Here is a 20,842-nt window from a genome sequence, read left to right as displayed (position 1 = left end):
TGTTTTCTTGATAACTGAAAAAACCAAGTCTTTCTGATGAACTCTGATCCCGAGAGCCTAATTTCTACAGTCAGCTGTGAAGAAAAAAGGACTAAACTCTGTCAAAACATTCAGATATGAGCAGAAGGAAGCCTGTTATAGTGAGTGCACAAAGATTAGTATGTACAGTTTCATTATATTCACTGTTGCCCAGCATTGAAACTATGGCATACATCTTCTGTAATCATGACAATTGCATGTATGCCAAATTACATCTTTGCATCATGAGTCAAACCTCAAACAAGACATTTTTCTGCATTTCCCCTCTTTATTGCTGAATAAGTGTTCAGAACCAAAAATTTAAAACATAAATCCACACAAAAAAGGAAAAGGGGGGAAATACATATATAAATGAAATATATAAAGTTTACAAATAATTTTTATAAGCAGTCTATATATAAATCTGTAAAAAAAGGTATCTAAATATCCAAAAATGTATCTATACGTAGTTAAAGTCTGTATGCCTTACATTCAAAAGTTGATAAGGTTAAAAGGTCTTCAATCCACTGAATAACAGTAGGGACCATTTGTCCTTCCAGTGTTGCTGTACTAGTTTTTTAGCTACAGTAAGGACATAAACAGTTTCTGCTGTTCTGCAGTAACTGCCATGAAATAGGCAGGTAGTTCAAAAGAACATAAATATTGACAAATTTTTCTGGAAATGCAGTTAATACAAGTAACTTTTTCCCCAAAAGTTTGGATTTCTGATCAAGACCACATCAACATACTGTTTTCTGCAGTCGTGAGAATGTTTCTGTCAAACATAGCATTGTAGTGTGTATAATGCTGCTGCTATGTGGTGTGCTTTTCTCTACTTCACTGTTTTTCAAACGGTGGCTTGGGACCCACTGGATGAGTCACGAGCCAATTTTAGGTGGGTCCCCATTCATTTCCATATTTTATTTTTAATATATTAGTCTTGATGCTACCATGGTATGTGACTGCTTCTGGGGAAATGTTACAGACCTTTAATTAAACAGGCTACTCTCTATATTCTTTTAACAATGATAGTAATTTGGACTTACTCCTGGGTAAGTGTGGGTAGGATTGCAGCATGGGACCGCTAAAAATTTTCTTGCTTGATGACGTCACTTCCGGTCATGACACCACTTCCGGTGGGTGCTGACATTTTCTCATTCTAAAAAGTGGGTCCTGGTGCTAAATGTGTGAGAACCACTGCTCTACTTCATGGTCCATTCCTATAGGCAAGTGGTTCCCAAATGTTTTAACATCAGGACTGTCACCCAGGCACAGCTCAAGCACCATGGCTCTCCCCCAGAGCAAGGGTCTCCTTAAGAATAGGGGAGCCAAATAAGTATGGACAGTATCCAGCCCCCTTATCAGGGGCCTTCCTGGGAGTAGGGTCAAGTGTCATGTGGCCGGAAGGGGTGGTCAGGGAAACCAGCTGCTGGGCTCAAAAGGAGCTCAGCATTCGTGGGAGCGGGAGGTTCCCTCCTGGAGGAGGACCAGGGGAAGCCACCCTGCTACTTACCCTAGACCTGTGCCTGTCCGGGATAGGGTTGGAAAGGTCCCAAGCCGGGATAACCCCTGGGGGAGAGCCGGCCCAAGAAGGAAGAAACACCCCAGGTGTGGGGCTTGCGAAATATGTCCTGGAGAGTCTCCTGTCTGGCTCCAAACAACCTGAGGGAAGCCTGAGGAACACAAGGGAAACGGCAACCTGCATCTTGAGCCAGCGAGGCGGGCTAAAGACTAATACTGGGGCTTTGTGAAGCAACAAGACCCTGATGAGTGTAAAATTGATAACGAGAATAAACCATGTGCGTAGACCATCTTCACCGGCTCCTTGCCTCCTTACGTGCCGGGGTAAGTCAGTCGCCACTGGAACCAGTTTGGTAGAGGCTCCACCCCTTGGCCCTGCCCAGGGGATGGACGCAACAGGGACCCATCTAAAAAACAGTTTCACTTTACCAGTCACTCAAGCCTCTGAAGCTGTAATGGTGATTGGGCAGCAGTGCTCCCTCCCCCCCAGTAGCAGGTTGTTTGCCCCTTGATGCATATAGCTTAATTTGCTTGTCAGTTTTGCGACCCACCAAAAATTGAGTTGTGACCCCCTGGTGGAGTGTCCCTCTGTCACAAAAAGCCCATAGCCCACCACCACTTAGCCAGTGTGAGCCACTGCCACAAAGCAGCATTGGAGCCCCACTGTTTCAGACCCTGGGCTGTATTTGCCTCAGTAAGTCAGCTGCAAGGGAGAGGCCTGGGGGAAGGATCTACGTGGATCCTGGAGGCAGCAACTTGCGCCAGGATCCCATCTCCAAACCCTGCCTCATAATGCCCCCTGGCTTTCCTTACACTTATTGGCAGCAAAATGGTTGACATGGATCCAAGGCAGCATGTAGGCATACACAGAGATACTGTAAGTTAAAAAGCGCTTTACTGACTTCTTGATTGCCTTCAGGTTGCCCTCCTCCCCCATAGCATACAGCACGTTCCTTTTTGGTGTGGATGCATGTTGTTGTATGGCACTGGATCAGATTGGGTTGTTAATTTCTGAAATAACTATAGTATGTAGGTAACAATTCTGGTAAATTTCAGATCATTCCCATAGCTATAGGTCAGAGCAATGGCATAATTCTATGTCTGGATTTTTTTTTTTAGTTATCATCAATACTCATAGTCAAATTAGTGTGTATAATTATGTTACACATACAATCAAAGGGTTTATTTCAAAAATTATCGGTTGGTATTGGTCTATGTTTTTGCAAATTTTGGTGTTTACCTGAAACTTAATAATTGGAGCTATGCTGCTACACTGAAAGGGTTCAAGAAGTTTTTTTATAGTCTTGGAGAGCTGGTATTGCTTAAGCTAGTATGTGTGGCACACAAGGGGTAAAATTGTGCTACAATAACATTACCAGGATAATATTTTACCACTACCATTGTAGTAGCATAAGACTAAGGTATGCACTTTCTAGATAAGTGCATAGCAGTTTTGATGGGAAATTGCACATTTCACTAAGTTCTGCCAATTAGGGATGGGAACTCAAGTCCGAGTCGTGAAAATCAGTGTTTTTCGCTGACTCATGGAGACTCAATGGATGACTCAGGCATTGACTCGAGTCTGAGGCCACTTGACTCTGCACTGATTCCCCATGCATTCGCACTGAAGTCTGTCTGGGTGTGCTTGCTTACTTTTTATTGCAGTGTGAAAGAACACATGGAGCCAACATTCAGACTGGGTGAGCAGCAGGGAAGTTCCAGCCAGAAGACAGGGAACGGTTAATGTTTTGCTTTTGCATTGGGCAGGAGCCGGCCTTCTTGCCCATCTTTAAAAGAAGTGTTGGTCATTGGGTGAAGGATGTGTGGTCTGGTTTTTTCTTTGGATAAAGGAGGGCAGAAAGAGTTGCCCAAGAGGGTTCTTGCCTTGGAATTGGCTGGAGAAGCCCAAGGAGAGGGAGGTGGCAGTTCATAGTGATCCTGCTTTCCAACTGTATGACAGGCTCTTGTGCGCTCTAGTAACATAGCTAGAGGGGATGCAAAGCACTAAGTTTGCAGGGAGCCTCACCTCAGCTTGCAAAGTACTACATGTTGCACAGAGCCTCACCACAGGCATGCAAGCGGCCCCCTCCCCTTTAGAGGGGGGGCAGCAGGTGAGGCAGAATTGCCCTATCGTAGTCCATGGAATAGCACCACAGCTGCCCTGCCTGCTTACATCCAAGGAGGTGCTCCTTATACCCAAGAAAGTGGTAGCAGCCCTGTTGTTTTTCACAGGAATTTTAAAGGAAATGATTTGTGACTCAAGTTTTTTTGAGTCACGAAAATGCTCTGGGCAACTCGGAAAGTGCCCCTGTTATGACTTGCTTTCGAGTCAAGTTGCAGGGGGTGGAGACTCATGACGACTTGACTCAAACCGCACCTGACTTGCCAATCCCTACCACCAGCTGTTTCTAAACATGATTTGTTGGTTTAACAGAATTTAGCATTTTTGAACTGAACTAATCTGTGATTAGTGCTAAATTGCTTTCTTATTTAGCAAGTGGTGATATACAAAAGAAAATTGGACAAGTTTTGATGCAAAATCCAAATATAGCACATCTGGCTTCTCTTAGCAAGATCCTTCTCAGGTCTTATTAACAGGTACTATTAGCAGACTGCAGAATAGGCAGACTGCTGTTGATGTCAAGAATACTAGTGATGAGGTATGTGTGTGAATTCCTCTACTTGCACTTCTCTTCCTGCCATGACATCTCCCTCCTGCTGAATCTAGTCCACCATCTGAGTTATTTTCTTTCCAAGGATCTATTCATTTATGTGGATTCCTGATGATGGGGTGGTCCATGGCCTCTTGACTTGGAATCCTATCTTCAGTTCCTGGTTGATCTGTCTCTTGTTTTTAATGCATGGACTCTTTGTAGGTTTTATTTTCTGTGTTTGCTGACTTCCTGTGTGCCACTCCTATCCTTCTAAGAGGATTATTGGGGATGAAGTAGAAGGAGGAGTCTGGCAATAAATACAAGGAGGGAGAAGATGCAAATTAGTTAAAATAATTTGAATGTCAGTTTGATTTAAATCAAGAACTAGTCAGTTCTAACTAGTGATTTAAATCAGATTCACCATGCATGTTTGACTGGAGTGTGGACTGCATACTGACTCGTATAGCAGTCTTGAGTTAACACTCTAGGTTTTTCTTAAATGTGCATTATAGCAGTGCCAGGGAGGGTGAATAAAATATGAACTGTAGTTGTTGCATACTCTTTCTACTCTGTTGCTACTCTACTCATACTCTGCACATGATTTTGCATGATGCAACTGCACATCCGAAGTCCTTTACCCTAATTTTGGGGCCCCTGGCTATGCTGGTGCAATGTGTTAGCGAATGGTATTGTGCTGGTGAGGCACACTTATATGCAGTTTTATTGTTTGCAACTTCCTAGACAAGTGTAGGATTGCACTAATGGTGTATGTGTTTTAGTAAAATATATTTCTTTCTCTAAGCATTTGAAATTCCAGTTGGTGACTGAGGTCCTACAGTCGTGGAAACTGCACAGACCTGTGTACAATAGTCTCTCCCTAAAATAACTTTCTTCTTCAATAAGATAGGAAAGCAACAGGTGGCTGCAGACAGATGGATAGTGCAAGAGAACAGTAGGACAATGCTCATCAACAAGACAGACCATCATCTCCATATGCCAGCTGTCTTGCTGAAGCACTCAAACTGAGCCAGAAGGGCTAGGCTGGGGAAAAGGATGACCGGGTGAACTTTTATAGCCTGTGTATTTGAGACAAGTGGTCATACCAGATGATTACAAATCATTTCTTCAGAACTAAGAGAATTCCTTGACCTCCTTGAATGTAGTGTTCTATTATAGATCGTTCATGGAGCACCTTTTAAAATCTTGAACTCCCATTTGGAATAATGTAGCCTGCTCTGCCTGTTCAGGCAGTTACAGAAAAGGCTTGTGTCTTGATTTGCATTGGTTTATTTGTCTGTGATGTTGATAAGATATTGCTGCAACACTTAAGGGATGTCCTGTTTTTGTAATATTGTGCTGGCAGAACTGTTAGTATGATCTATCTGTCTGAAGCATTTAGGGTTGCAGAACAAAGAGATGGCTATCAATAGGGGCATCTCAAACCTCCTGCTGTGTATCAGTTTTTTAAAGTGGCAAAACAATTGTAGAAGAACATCTTTAATGCTAGTCACCACAGGAAAAGTTTTTGTCTGATTCATTGGGAATAGGATACGTACTGTCTGACTGGTTACTGTGTTCTTCACTTGAAGCAGCTTCCCCACCTTACTGGGGCCAGGAGCAGGAGAAGCGAACAGCAGCTGCCTCCACCCACCGACCTTAAGAGAAGATGACATCACTCATTGAATGAAAATGAGTGCAGAGAAGGTGGAAGAATTGCATATGACTTTTCTGCATAAGAATTGCAGAAAAGAGCAAGGCTTGCTTCAAAAGCAGAGACATCAGCTTCTCCAATACATGCAGAAATCAAAGAGTGAAGAGAGACACAGTCTCCTGTATACAACACATTTTTCTTCCTGGATCACACTAGAGTTGTGTTAAAAGTTTTTGTATTGCAGATCTACCTTTCTCTGACCTTTACTGGCTTGCTCCTTAATCAGTCACAGCCCTGTAGCATTCTTTTATCCACTGACAAGCATATGCCCTCCTGTCACAGAGCATCTGCAAGTTTCCATGCGCCCTTTTCTCTCATACATGAAAATCATTTCCCCCCACTCATCTTCTGCAGAATTCCAAGCTTTCCCTTAAAGGTGCTATTCTCTTTAATAGCTCTCACTGTGGCACTCTTAAGTCAAGCTATGGTATATTAGAATTTTCCTGGATGTGGCTCTCAGACAGCCATGTTGTAAGGCCTAAATGGTCTTCCTCAAAAGCCTTCTGTTGTTTCTTCAGAGTGTGTGGTAGTAGGCTGCTGACATGTCTCTGCAGTGTCCCTATGAGGAGGTTGGAACAAAGGCTTCCAAAATCAGTCTTTAGTGAGAATTGTGTGTGGATCTGCCCTGTTGTATGATTCATCCACATCCATCTGATGTGGGCATTGTTGGGGCAGATGGTGATGCCTGCATACCAGTGCATAATTAGTGGGGTGTATGTATGATTAATGATATGTAAACATGCTGCAGGCTATTGGAATGAGAGTCTTGAGCAAGTTGCAGACTTTTTCATTGCATGAGCTATTGTGAGAAGTGAGGATTGTCTTCCTTAATGTTTTCTTGTATGTGCAAGTTGATCTTCATCTATAAACCATCTTAAGCTACAGAAGACATGCCAATCCACATCTTGCAAATGACAAAAATAGATAAAACACAACAGTATGTACATTGCATTCTATAGCATTCTAGAATTATATCCTCTCCTTAAGACAGCACCCTTGTCTCCCTCTGTAAGTGTAATCCTTGTGGCCATTTGATTTTCCTTTTAGTTATGTTTTGAACAAAGAGGTGTTCCTTTTGGAAATGCTGAATAAAATACTGCCTTATTGGCACAGGAGATGCCCACTGAAAATGCAGTCAGGTCAGTTTGCTGTAAACACATCAATTCCATTTAACAGTCTGATCATTTTATGGGTCCAGTCTTAGGCCATAAAGTATGGTTCACAGTCTCAAGAGTGTGACAGGAATGTAGCATTGGGTGTAGAATTTCCACACTATTGTGTTGTAGATCTTGGGTATCTAACCCTTTTTACATCCCCTTTTAGCTTTCTTAAACCTCTCCTATGATACTCCATTTAGGGACCATGGATGGATTTGTTTAGATTATACTATCGTCAATATCACTAAGACGATGATTTGATTTCTGTAAAGAAAGCATTGGTATCATGGCACCTGCACTTAATCAACTCTTTATGATCTGAGAAGCTGTTTGTGGCTAATCAGTTTTAACTTTATTCCCAACAGCTATGAAGCAATGCAGAAAAAAGTCATGCTATGACTGTAGTCTCTGCCAGCCTAAATCTAGGATTACAGTGTACAAGAGTCAATTTGACCAAAAGAGGAAGTGAAAATGGTGTTCATGTTCCATTATCTAGTTTGGTGGATGTGTTGCAGGAGCAATGAAAATGTTATTTACTTTTTAAAAAAATTGAATCCGTCTCCATTCCATAATGTAGAGGTGTGACATTTGGGACTCTGTTGCCACTTTAACTGCAAGTTGCTTAACTTTTTTTTTTTTAATAGGCAAATAATTATTATATGTAGCATCTGACTGGTTTGACTCGTGTTGCTATATACCTCCTAAAGATTTCTCTGGTCCTTGAATTGTTTGACATTCCTCAAGCTGAACCAAAAAAACCTTTCATCAGGTGTGATGTGCTCTTTACCTACTGGTTCAGCTGTCCCTCTTTCTATGTGTAATCTTTCTTCTAAAAGATTTACTGAAGAGTTCTGTAGTGGCAAGGTGGTTGGGGGGAGATGCTTCTTGTACTTGGTGATATACAAGCATCTGTGGTGACTGGGTAGAGCAAGAGACACACCATGTGTCTGACTTTCCCTTGCGCTCTTGGGTTCTTAATGAGGAGATTGAGATAGAATAGAGATTCTGCCCTTGGAGGTCATGCTGCCACCAGGCAAAGTTAAAAGAGGACTGAAGTATTCCCTCCCATGCCTTCTCTCCTGTCTGGAGTGAACCCAAACACCTGGGGATCCTTCAGCACCTGGAAGCAGGTGGCTCAAAGAGTAGTTGGATGTCCCCTGATCTGATGAGTCCAGCAACTCAGCATGCACACCCACAACCTCTGTGCAGCATTAGCCATGAGTGGTTTCCCTGAGAGTGAGGTGGCACTAAGCTCTTAGCACTTGTCTAAATGAGACAGGCAGGTAAGATTTCAAAGAGATTTATTAAGAAACAAATGAGAGAGAGAGAGAGAGAGAGAGAGGTAAAGTTCAAATAAGCAAAAATTAGATACTTGAGATTCGAAGCAAACTGAAATAAAATCCAGATGCAAAGATCACCTGGGCCTTAGGCTGACTCTGTAAAAGGCCACCGACTCTGGTTGCAGTTCTGGTTGCAGTTGTTTGCCTCCTGGTCTGGAGGGATGTGTCAGTATTGTCTGGTTAATTCCAATAAATGGCTTTGAATATCAGGACCTGGCTGGGGTCATGCCAATACTCTTTAAAGATATAATACAGCTGCAATGTTTAAATTGCCGAAAACTAGCAGAAAAGTTCTGCTAGATGTTGCCAAGAAGGTGGCATTGTAACATGTAGGATTCAAGTGCTGAATTGGAATGTGAAAATTAATGGTAGGTTGTACAGTAGGAACACCTGGAATGGTTATGTGGTAAATGAGGATGAAAACAAGGCTCTGATGCTGAAGGCAAGCAGTATTGTGGTTTCCTCTAAAAGGATTTCTGGCCCAGTTTAATTTGTGAATATTGCTAGGCTTCACCACATCATTTGAAGCCATGCCATGTACATATTATGCCATTCTGCTGCTGTTTACAAAGAAATGCTGGGTTCCAGAAAGAAGAGATTGGTTGAATCTCTATCCATAGCTCTTGCCCCTTCACTTTGTGGTCTCTTTCATGGGATTGCAGCAGGTATTAATGATACTGGGGGAGTTAGATGGCTTCCCTGTATTATTTATTCAAATTTTTTTTACCCTGCCTTTCCCTTACCAAGGCAAATGTCCATAGTGGGCATTTATAGTACAGTACTCTGAAAAGATCTGGAACCAATGGCAAATGCAGCATCATTGCCTAAGACAACCTGGCAATTAAAGGTGCACAAGTGCTATGGAAGATTGGTGCTTCCATGTCTACTGTTGCCAAGTCTTGGATCATGTGGAAAAGCTTTACAGCAGCATTAACTTCCAAACACTTGTTATGGTGTCATCTGGGTGTAAGAACATAGCAAATAGGGCAGGGAGGAGGCATCTACTTGATCTGTGAGGGTCATTTTCCAGCTGTGTGCTTAACAGAATGTATATGCCTTCCATTGTTGGTAGTGATGCTGTTGATGAGGTGGGGCAGAAAAGTACAAAGCTTGCACTGAGCAGCAGATCCCTTGGGATGGGTCTTTATCATAGTTATTTGCAGCATATGTACTGCTGTTCATCGGTGCTTTTGCACGCACCTCGTCTTGATCTCTCTCTCCTCCCACCTTCTGTGACAGTCTTGCTGTGAACAGAGGCTTTTGAGAATGCTTCCAGTCATTAAGCAGGCACAGACTGTTACTTAGGTGGTGATAGCAGACTGTGCTCCTAGAAAAAGAACCTCTGTGTGCGCATACATTCTAACCACCCCCGCCCCTGGTTGCTATACACTTGTACCTCTATGTCATCAGGATTTTGAGCTGCAAAATATTATTTTGTGGAAGGGAGTGGTGACCTGGGGGGGTGTCAGTGTGTGTGTGTGTGTGTGTGCGTGTGCAGGTAGAAGTTGGGGGGGATCTGGTGGAGAAGGCTGATTGATAGGGATCGGAGACTGGGGTAGAAGAGGGAGAAGCCAGAATTGTTGTAGAAAGAAAGGTTGGGAGAACACTTCATGTGCATGATGGGAAAAGATGTACTATAGAGAGGGGCTTGGTATTTCACTGAGTACATGAGGCATTTTTTTCCACCATCTGCTACTGTGCTATGGCCTGCCAGTGTTGGTAGTCCATGTCAGCACATAGTAGTGTGACTGTAACTGTATGAATTGAAATGACTTGATGTCTGACTTTCTCTCAGATCTCTGGTTCAGTGACTGTTTTAATCGTCTCCTACAGATCCCAAAGAACTGGTGTACAGTCATATCTTCTGAAGCCTGAGGTCCAGCATTGTCTTTTGCCTTGTCAACATCCCCAATGCGACCATGGGAACTGGCAGTGAATAGGTGGCCTCCTTCTGTCCCCTTTGACCAGCGACGATTCTCAGGGGGAACCTGTGGCAGCCCAGCACATCTCAGGAGAAGGTACAGCTTTTCATTCCTAAAGTATATGAATCAATCCTGCAAAGGTTTCTTGGGGCCAGCACTGGAAATCCAGAGGTTCCCTATGCCACCCTATAGTGTATGGTATGTGCTACAGAGAACTGACAACTGTGGTTTCCAAAGGGCTCTATGTGTCATTCTTATAAACATGACACCCATGCTTCATTCATACTAAAGTAGATAGCATCCTCATGTAGTGCTTCTTTATGCACTTTCTCCCATCAATCTTAGCAAGAAGCTCTTTGTGCTATCTATGACACTGTGAGCCTCTAAGAGGTCCAACGAGGTAGTGGGGAGAGCAGGCAGGGGCAGACCCACTGAACAGCTGGGAGGTGGCTCATGTGGTGCCACTGATCAACTGGGCATTGGATTAAGTGGCCCCACCCACACTTGGGGTGTGGGAATGACAACTGACAATGGTGCTGGCCAAAATCTGTTTTTGGTCAGGTGGGGCAGGGGATAAACTGACATCATCTGGCCAAGCAGGGGTGGGGCTAGGCCCAGGCCTTAAAGAGGAGAAAGAAAAGCAGAGGAATAAGGAGAGGCGGAGAGGAACAGATTAAGGAACATATGAGATAGAGACAAGAGGGAGGAGAGAGAAATTGTGAGGAGGTTGGAAGGAAGCTTTGAGGGACCCTGGAGGAGGGAGAGGAAGAAAGCAAGCTAATCAGGGAAGTCTGAGCCTCCCAGGAAGGGTTGTGACAACTCCCTCCCTGAAAAGAGGATGCAAACGGGGACCAGGGGCCTAGAATGAGAGATGGGATACTTTCCTTGGCTCTACAGGGCTCCAGAGACTGGACCCACTCCCCAGCAAAAATTGGGGTATTCTGGTGGCACAATAAGTAGTATGGTGCCTAAGATGTTTTCTCAGACACTACCCCAGGCTACATTTTTGGACTGCACACCTCCATGTAGGACATCCCTAGCCCTGAATACAACATGAGGAGAGGGATGAAATTAACCCTGAGGGGTGAAGAGATGACTCCCCCTTCTTGTTTCTGGTCAGTTGGAAACTGATTAAAGGGAAGGTATTTAAGAGCGTCTTCCATGTGTCCCTTCAGATATGTCAGTCATTTTCTCAAACTTCCTGGAGGGGGAGCGCTCTCTGTGAGGGGAGGAAATGAGACAGATACAACTTTTTACCTGAATATTGTTTTTGTTACTTAGGGGATATGGTTGCCATGGAGATGGGTAGGATAAACGTGCTTTTTGGATTGACAACAATACGCGGAAACTTGTAGAGTAGGTTCAAGAACTGAAATCAGTTAAACTGTCTTCCTGATCAGGTACTGCCCAAGGAGCCTTTTAAAACTTCGTTCTCTCCAAGAGTCCAGCTAGTTTTCTGTGCTGTCATGAATGAAGAAAAGGGTTGGGCATAATGACTAGTGCCAATAAATGTGCTTACTCAATGGCTGGGCTGTCACTTAAAGGCATCCTTAGGAAGCCTGTGTTTAACGATCTCAGGATTTTTTCACTTGTCTTATAGGATACTGAGCAGGCTTTGCCCCAGATACTGGGCATCTACCCTGTCTGGATGGTAGACAGTAGGTAAGATTGGCAGAGCTCTCTGTCCTCCTTCCACGTATGGGGTAGAACAGCTTCACTTCGCATGATGCAGTGATGAATCAAACCACAACCATGGCGGCAGCGCCACATGGATTGTATGGGATGCATTTACACTGTGGCTGAACATGTGTCTCAGTTTTGCTGCATCAACAGTTGTTCCCCTTTTGTTGCTACTCTGGCCTAGCCCTGCTGTAAAAATGGGTGTATTTGTAGCTGAGAGCTTAGCGCAGATAACTGGCTGGCCCCTGGGGTCACCCTCTATATTTCTCTCCCCACAACTGGCTCCACAGCCCTCCTTCCCGGCACCACTGGGGCCGACGTGAACGACCTCTGCAAATTCTCCTAGCCCAGGATGAGAACTACTTGCACCCGGCTTTTTTCCAGCAGCAGCAGCCACAGCCACACGTCCCTGTAGATGAGCACCCGGCGTACGTTCTGGCCAACACGCCACCACGAATGCTTCACCCGGCTGCACACCCACCCCACCAGCATCCATTCATGGTGGATCTCCATGAACAGGTAGGGATTGTGTATGCATGGGGGGTATGGGGTGGCAGGGCCTGATGGTGGACAAATACACTTCTTCAGAACTTAGGATTTCTGGGGGATGAAACTAGCACCAGTGAAGAAACATTTGATTGGGATGTATCTGTGGTCTGTGAGCCAAATCCTGTGCATGTCTACTCAGAAGTAAGTCCCATTAGAGTCAGTGGGACTTGCTGCCAGGTAAGTGTGGATAGGATTGTGGCCTAAGTTGGCTCAGGACACGTTCCCAAGCGAAGACGAGCATCTTCATTCCCTGTGCATTTTCTCCACTGAAAGAGGAGGAAGAATGTTCCTTTGGGGTGAGTCTAGCCCTGGGTATTCTCATGGCATTTTGTCTCTGTAGTACCATGATACATGAGCAGTACCATGATAGGCAGATATTTCATTGAATCTATATTCCATTAATGTGACACAGTGGTAGTCAAACTGGGGCGTCACAACGCCCCAGCCCAAGGTCCCTGGCCTCTGCCCCCTTAAGGGGTGGGGGCAGGGGGAAAGGCAGCGGATCGCGTTGCTGAGCGGGGCTGCAGGGGCTGGGATGCACTCACCAGTCCCTGTAGCAGCCTTCCCAGGGTGTGGGGAGCCCTGTGCAAGCGTCTGCAGGGCCCCCCAACGTTCTAAAAGTGAAAATGGAGCAATCATGGTTCACTGCTGGTTTTACAGAAGCGCGATCACTCCACTTCTACTTTTAGAAGGCTGGGGAGCCCTGCAGACGCTTGCGCAGGGCTCCCGGCAACCCGGGAAGGCTGCTGCAGGGACTGGTGAGTGCATCCCAGTCCCTGCAGCCCCCCTTAGCGTCGCTGGCTCCCCCCCCGCCACCTCCCTCCCCTCTCCTGCAAGCACTTGCTGCGGTTTTCAAACTCAGGTTTCCCGGAGAGTTTGAAAACTGCAGATGCAACACATTTGGCCAGCACAATCCCTGAACTGAAGGCATCGTGGTTCAGGTTCATTAAGGGGTGTATCACAGCTGATATGTGCTGAAGTCGATGGTGACATGTTAATCTGTGCAAGAGGTTAAGCCCTCCTGTTTCCCAGAGATTGTCCTTCAGCTTGCATGGGGAAGACTCTAAAGGGAATATCTTAGGATAAGGAGTCTAGGGACCCAACCAAAGGGGATTGCACCCCTGCCTGCTTGGATGGACCTCATGGTAGTGGTTCAGAATTCCAGCAGCATCTGTGTCAGTGTTGCCGTGGGAACAGGGTTTCTCCAGCTGCAGGACCTGCACAGGTATATGAATTAATTTAGAAGAGTTGTGACAGAGGCTCTTCATACATTCCGAGCCATGAAATCTGTAGGCTGATGCATATTTCAGTTTTCTGAGAGTCTTAAACTTTTGTTTTAAAAAAATGCTTCTAGGTCTCATGGCTACATACAAAATTTAAAGTGTATGGGTGCTTCTGGTCCCTCTGCCAAAGATGAAACCCACCAAACACTGTGTATGTTCCTCTGCTGCTATGCAGGACATTGGCAACACACAGCTGCTGATAGTGACTTGTGTTGGTGAAACTTGGCTGAATTCCAGACAGCCTTCAGCAAAAGTTTGACCAGCTTTGGACTGCATTTTCCTGTGGCAGTCTGTAACCAGGCTGCTTGGGGTGTTTGAAAAGCTGGAGGAAGGGAGGAGAAGCAGAGTAATCAGCAGAGTAGTTACCCTTTTCCTATTGTAAATTCCACTACTGTGGTAGTTTGCTGCTAATATACACAGGAGCAGAGGATGGTTAAGGTTTCAGAAGAATGTCTTTACTCAGTTTCCAAGAATATGCATGTCTTCTGACTTTGTCAGAGGTTTCTACTACTTGTGGAACAGGGAACCCTACAACTGCATGCTCTCTCTCTCTGAGACAGAGGATGTTGCACATAATGAATGTCTGCCATTATGGAGAGTGAGCTTGGTCAATTTGCATCCTTCCCCTCTGATGGTCTGGGGTGGAGAAATAGGAGGGAGGAAATAGCATTAAGGACCACACCTCCTGGAAGGGTCATAGAGTGCAGATAAAGGGTCTCAAGTGTTTGGTCATTATACTACTCCCCAGAGTCTTGCAGGTAGCGCTGCATCCAGGTTCCATCAGGGAGTAGCTGCTTCAATGGTGTGCAGCAAAAGATTGACATTATTAGTATTATAAGTATTTATTTACTGTGTTCCTTTTAGCTGTGACCAAAGCGGTTATGAGTCTTTTGCTCATGCAATTTGTAGTCTTTTTGCAAACCATTTCTATGAACTAGACAAAATGAGTTTATAGCACTGGTCTCCTCCCCTTCACCCAAGTGCACATAGGCAGAGATCGCACATCTAGGCTAAGGAATAATGTCTTCGCTTAAAAATCTTTTGAGGCCAATGGAATTATGTCGTGGCATGTCTTTTGGTACCAGAGATATACCTAGGTTGCAGATTATTTGAAAATGCATGCACCTATCTTCTGGTCAGAGAGTTAAAAATGCCTGAGCAGCCATTTTCTGGGCGAGCGATGTGTACCTCTCCCCCCCCCCCCCCGGGACTCTGAAACAGGAAGAAGTAGACCATTGGGGTTAGTAAACAATGCAAAATAGTGCAAATACATAGCGTACAAATTTCAAATAATTGCAAAATATTAACTTATGAAACACAAATCAAAGTACGTGAATGAGGACTTAGAATCTAAATATTACAGGGGCTTAATAGGTAACAAACTGATCATTTAATCAGTTTCAGGAGATCTCCACCCAAAGCCAATTTGGATGCTAAACTTCAGCAATTAATGTAGCATACAAAATCCTACAGCTTCTCAGTGGTGGCTGAAATGAATTATTTCTCAGAGGTTCAGAGATTCAATCTGTGATTTAAAAGTTATTTTCAAAACCCTGAGAGTCATAATGGAAAGCTCCCACAAGGGATGCTCCTCACAGATTCACGTGTCTTAGGGCCCAATCCTATCCAGTTTATCTGTGCTGGCGCAGCTGTGCCAGTGGGGCATGTGCTTCATCCTGTGGTGGGGAGGCAGTCACAGAGGCCTCCTCAAGGATTGCATTGCAGCTGCACCAGTGCTAGAAAATTGGATAGGATGAGACCTTTAGGGTCCTATCCTATCAAACTTTTCAGCAGCGGTGCAGCCAAAACGCAGCTCCAAGATAAGGGAAGAAACATTTCCTTATCTTGGGAAGGCCGCCATGTGTGCCGCTGCACCACAGGATATAGTGCATGCCCCATTGGCATGGCTGCATTAGCACTGGAAATGTGGTTAGGATTGGGCTGTCAGTCAGCCAGAGTGTTGGCTTCTGGAGGAGGCTTCCAAGGCCCTGCCAGCCTTGCTCGCTAAAACGTATATGGCTACATGTGAATCTGTGAGGAAGATAGAAGGAAGCCTTCCGTTAGGGCTTCCCAGTTTTACTTTCCATAGTCTTTCGAATTTTGAACCCTTAGCTTAGTAGTTCATCAGTTACTGCTTTGTAGTTTTCTTAATTTAAAAGCATGAATTGTATATACAAATTGGCATTTTGTCACTTTTATTGGCTTGTTTGGAATACCTTGCCTTAGTGTGTTTGCATGCCAGAGGAGAACCTGGCAGTTTTGCAAGGGAGGTGTGTTCTCTCGTAATGCCACTGGCAGATTTAGCTTTCTGAGATCAGTGCTTCTCTCTGTAGTGCTGCTCAGCTTCAAATCTATGCTGGCAGTCTTCGCTGTGGGCTTGGCAGGGTCTGGAAAGCTAAGGCAGCTTACATGTACTGCTGCAAGGGGATGTGATTTTGACTCTGCCATGCATCTCTCTTCCCTCCAGGTGCATCAGGGAGCCGTCCCTCTCTCCTACACGGTGACCACTGTAACAACACAAGGATTCCCCATTCACACTGGCCAGCACATCCCAGGTTGCAGCACGCAGCAGCTCCCAGCATGCTCGGTGATGTTCAGTGGACAGCACTACCCACTCTGCTGCCTCCCACCCCCCGTGAGTCTCTTTGCTGTCCTGCCCCTACCAAGGTTAAAGCAACAATTTTCAACCAGTGTGCTGTGAAAAATTGCTGTGCCACAAATGGTCTGCAGGTGTGCCACAGGAATTGGGAGAGGGTCATTTATTAATAGGGCCTTTGGGGAATGTGAGCCTCACCAGTAGTGCAGTGTGCTTTATCAGTTGTCAGAAAAGTAACGGTGTGCCTTGACAATTTTAGCACCTTTTCAGTGTGTTATGAGATGAAGAAGGCTGAAGATTGCTGGGTTAAAGTCTTGTTCTCTGATATGGGATGTTGTTGTTACACTGCACTGTTTGGGCTTGGGTATGTGAGCACCTCGTGTGTTTGCCACGTACTTAGAGACTGAAGTTCATTAGTGCTCCAGGACAGGCCGTACCCTGCCAGTCTGGGGAGAAGCCCCCTTAGCAGGCATAGCCTGCTGTCAATGGAGTCCTCCTCTGTTCCTCAGCCAGCCCTTCAGGAAGGCTATTCTGATCCTAAGTGTGTGTTCTCCAGCCTTCTCACAAAGCATCTTTTTCTTCCCTCTTGTAGCTGATCCAGGCCTGTGCCATGCAGCAGCTCCCCGTCTCTTACCAAACATTTCCACCGCTCATTTCCAGCGATCATTACATTCTGCACCCTCCGCCGCCTGTGCCACCACACCAGCCTCCACATATGGCTCCCCTCAGTCAGTTTGTCCCACTCCAACCCCAGCATCCTCGCATGGTAAGTTTCTTGGGCACATATGGGCTTCATGGGTGAAGAAGGATATCTCTTTCTCAGTGACGCACAATGTGTTGACAAATGGTAAATTTCTACCAAGTAGTAGCACTGTGTTTTCATGTACTGTAACCAGCATGTGGGAGATGCCGCCAAAGAAAGCAATCAAAGAAATAAGCGATAGTCAACAACAGAGCAGTCAGCATTGATGAGAATACCCATAGCAGTAACAATAAGGGGTTGAGTGGGGTGTTTACACTGCCAAGAAATTTATTTTGGAATCTTGGTGGGCAAGTATCCTTTAAATGATATAGAATCTTGTGTGAATGTTACTTCAGTGCATTATTTCAAAATGTGTTTCTAAAAATTAGCAAATATCTTGCAGTCCTCTGGAATTAAACTCTGACTTAAATAAATTCCGTGGACAGGGAAGTTTGGTAGCCCCTGAACTGCCACCTCGGTGTGTGCGCATAGTCAAGAGGACACTCTCTTTTGAAATTGGACAGTTCCATGCTGTCCCAGGACGTCTTTGTAGCTGGTGGTGAACCTCTCTCTCACTGGTGATCGTATCTTCCCGTGTAGCATTGGACATTGGCTAGTGCGCATTTGCCAGATCCGCTATAAGCACTATTCAGATAATCCAGCACATGGAGGGGGTGGGTTCAGTGACAACCCTTGCCCTCTGACCTGCATGCATTCACTTGGTTGTTTGTACAGTTCCTACGCGCTTACATTGTACTCGTGGCCAGTGATGCTGCAAAATGTCTCTGAATTTAAAAGCATGCAAATACTCAGCTGGTTGAATCGGGTTGGTTGCAGGGATGATGGTTACTACAAATAATCACATTCCACGCAAAGAGCCCTGCAGGATCAGAGCAAAGGTCCACTGAGTCCAGCATTCTGCTTCCCACTGTGGCCATTCAGATACCTCTGGGAAGTCCACAGCAGGGCACGAAGGCATTGGCTGAGGCCGAGTCTCCTGCTGAGGCTTCCCTGCAATTGATATTCAGAGGCACACTCTCCTTCTTGTGCATTGGCTTGTCTGATAGTGCTGTTCTAATGCCCAGGTAGGTTCAGGGAGATGCATAGAGTGTAAGGCACAAGTCAAGGGGAGATAGAAGTCAATTGCAGACCACTGCAATGAGACTCTAATAGGCCTAAAGGAACTCTCTTCTGTACAAGAGACTGACTGTTAACATCAGCTACTGAAGGACAAATGACTTCATGGTTAAGTAATTAGAAGTTGCTTGGTCTTAAATCCATCTCTGTGCGTATTTTCTTAATTGTTTATGGTTGTTCTCTGTTTAATGCAATTCGTATTGCAAAGAAGTGTTTAATATTTGCCTTTAAACCTGCTTAAGTCCAGAGGTGGATTGCTAGCCTGCCTGTTATAGTAACTCTGATTAGGGGGTGGTATGCTTATGCTATCCTGCCCCTCCACTGTGACCCTGGATCATGACTGGTGAAATTCTGGTAAACAGCTGACAATACAAAATCTCTGCTGTGAGTGCAGACGTACCAATGTTTGGAAGTTCTCCAATATGGGCAGCATGATGGTTAAGTCCTAGGACTGGTGACATGTGAATCAGCTAGAACGGTAGAATTCATCTCCTGTTTCTATGGACATGGGTTGCCACCAAACAGTTGGCTTCTCTGTTTTAAACCCAGCCTTCCTTTTACACCACCCTGAGCTTGTTGGAGGATCTTCCACTCATCCTATTTTATTTTCAAAACAACCTTGGAGGTAGGTTATGCTAAGGGAGAGACTGGTCCAAAATCACCTAGTGATCTTCATAGCCAAATTGGAATTTGAACTCAGGTCTTCTTGTTCCTAGTCCAAACCCCAGTAGGCTGTACTGACTCTGCTATTGTCATGTGCAATTCCATCTATAGAGAGAATACTGAGAAGAGCAGCAAAAGGAAGCAGCTTCCCAGGCAACTAACCATGGAGTTGTTTCCAGAAGAGAGTCCTAGAGATGATTTTTTTAGCAGGGGGAGAGTAACTGGCCCACCTCACCCCAGCACTGTCTGTTCTAGTGGCTGTCTGCTGGTATTCATTTGCATCTTTTTAGATTGTGAGCCCTTTTGGGACAGGGAGCCATTTAGTTATTTGATTTTTCTCTGTAAACCGCTTTGTGAACTTTTAGTTGAAAAGCGGTATATAAATACTGTTAATAATGATGATGATGATGATGATGTGTGAGAGTTTGCTTAGCAGTGCCACCTTCAGGAAAAGCTGACACTTGTTCTTGAGCTCACTGGCTGTGCTGTCGAGTGCAGCATCTCATAGTTGTAACTGTCTCACTCCACAGACTTGCCTGAAGATTGTGCTAATCAGCGCTGTGTGTTTTCTACTTCTCTACAGCCACTGCAAAGGATAGAAAATGAGGTGGAGCTTCGGGGTGAACAGCACTCCATTGGAGGCTTCTCATATTCTCCTTCCCACCACACTCCTGCACTGTCGCCTTCCATGCCATTGCATTATCTTCCACACACCCATGACCCACTGCACCAGGAATTGCCCTTTGGCATGGTGAGTATCTTGAAAGGAGATTGCCTAAGAAAGGTGGAAAGTTCTTATGCATAGGAGTAGAGATGAGAGAGAGAATTCAGAGATAGTGCAGAAAACTTGATAATAATGATTTTTTTTTTTAATGATAGTGCGGAGTGATATTGGGTGCATTGAATATTATCAGCTTCCTGAGAATCTCTCTCTCTGTGTGAAAGAAAAAGGCTACTAAATTTCTGGTGGTTGCAGCAGTGTATATGGAGTCCATACGCTTGTGTAGAACAAATGCAGAACTTTTAACACCTCCCCATAACTACAAAATCCAGAATAAATTACGCTGTTTAATAAAAATGGCAGAATAGCTTCTGCAAACGTGTTTGATGTTTGCATAATTCATACAAATTGCAGAATTCATTTTTCTTGATGCAGAATTTTTATTTATATTTAAAAAATATATTTGTTCACTTAGCCCAGGATTAGGCAACACCACCTCTGTGTGGCCTAACACTAACCCATTTCCTGGTGTTCTCAACAGCCATATCCACACATGATGCCCCGGCGACTGAACACGCAGAGGTACAGATTGCAGCAGCCGCTGCCTCCGCCACCCCCACCTCCACCTCCATACTATCCAAGCTTCCTGCCATACTTCCTGTGAGTATTCATTGATCAAGCAACTGCAAAAGGGAAGTTTCCCACAAGGCAGTACATTCTTGATTTGCTGGAATAGGGGATAGATGTCTAGAAATGAGGGTTTTGCCTTTTCAGGTGGCTCCTCTGTGGAAATATTTATGAACATCTGAAGCTACCTTATACTGAGTCAGAACATTAGTCCATCTAGTACTGGCAGTGGCCTCCAGGATATCATGGGGGTCTCTGCCAGCCCTCCAAGGAGGTGCCAGGGATTGTTCCAGAATTTTCTGCGTGCAGAGTGAGTGCTTAGCCACCGAACTATGGTATCTCACCAAGTTTTCTGTTTGAGAATTTTTATCTCACCTCTCCAGTTCCCAAAGGAAGAGGTCAGGGCAGTTTATGGAACTAAAACAAATGAAATAACAAGGGGCTGCCTCCTTTCCCCAGCAATGTACTGCACTATAGGGGATGGTTCTGCTGTGAGTGTGTCTGTTCGTGCGCAGTTGCTG

The 20,842-nt window shown here is 44.9% G+C and overlaps 1 protein-coding gene across 3 annotated transcripts in view; it reads left to right on the top strand.

Annotated features, from left to right (window-relative positions):
- Positions 1-20,842, top strand: part of RNF44 (ring finger protein 44) — a 67,968-nt gene that overhangs the window by 39,511 nt on the left and 7,615 nt on the right. For 2 of the 3 annotated variants that reach the window (XM_066616116.1, XM_066616117.1), the window contains exons 2-7: positions 10,235-10,419; positions 12,294-12,522; positions 16,303-16,470; positions 17,024-17,197; positions 19,557-19,724; positions 20,236-20,354. In XM_066616116.1, coding sequence (XP_066472213.1) covers positions 10,313-10,419; positions 12,294-12,522; positions 16,303-16,470; positions 17,024-17,197; positions 19,557-19,724; positions 20,236-20,354 — 965 coding nt within the window. In that variant the 5' untranslated portion in view covers positions 10,235-10,312. Of the gene's footprint in view, positions 1-10,234; positions 10,420-11,942; positions 11,986-12,293; positions 12,523-16,302; positions 16,471-17,023; positions 17,198-19,556; positions 19,725-20,235; positions 20,355-20,842 lie in introns of those variants that run through there. The other variant, XM_066616118.1, reaches the window with a different exon arrangement.

Source organism: Tiliqua scincoides, chromosome 2, assembly GCF_035046505.1.
Source record: "Tiliqua scincoides isolate rTilSci1 chromosome 2, rTilSci1.hap2, whole genome shotgun sequence".
Classification (NCBI taxonomy): Eukaryota; Metazoa; Chordata; class Lepidosauria; order Squamata; family Scincidae; genus Tiliqua; species Tiliqua scincoides.
Note: the sequence above shows the minus strand (reverse complement) of the source record. Positions and strands in the feature narration are given on the sequence as shown.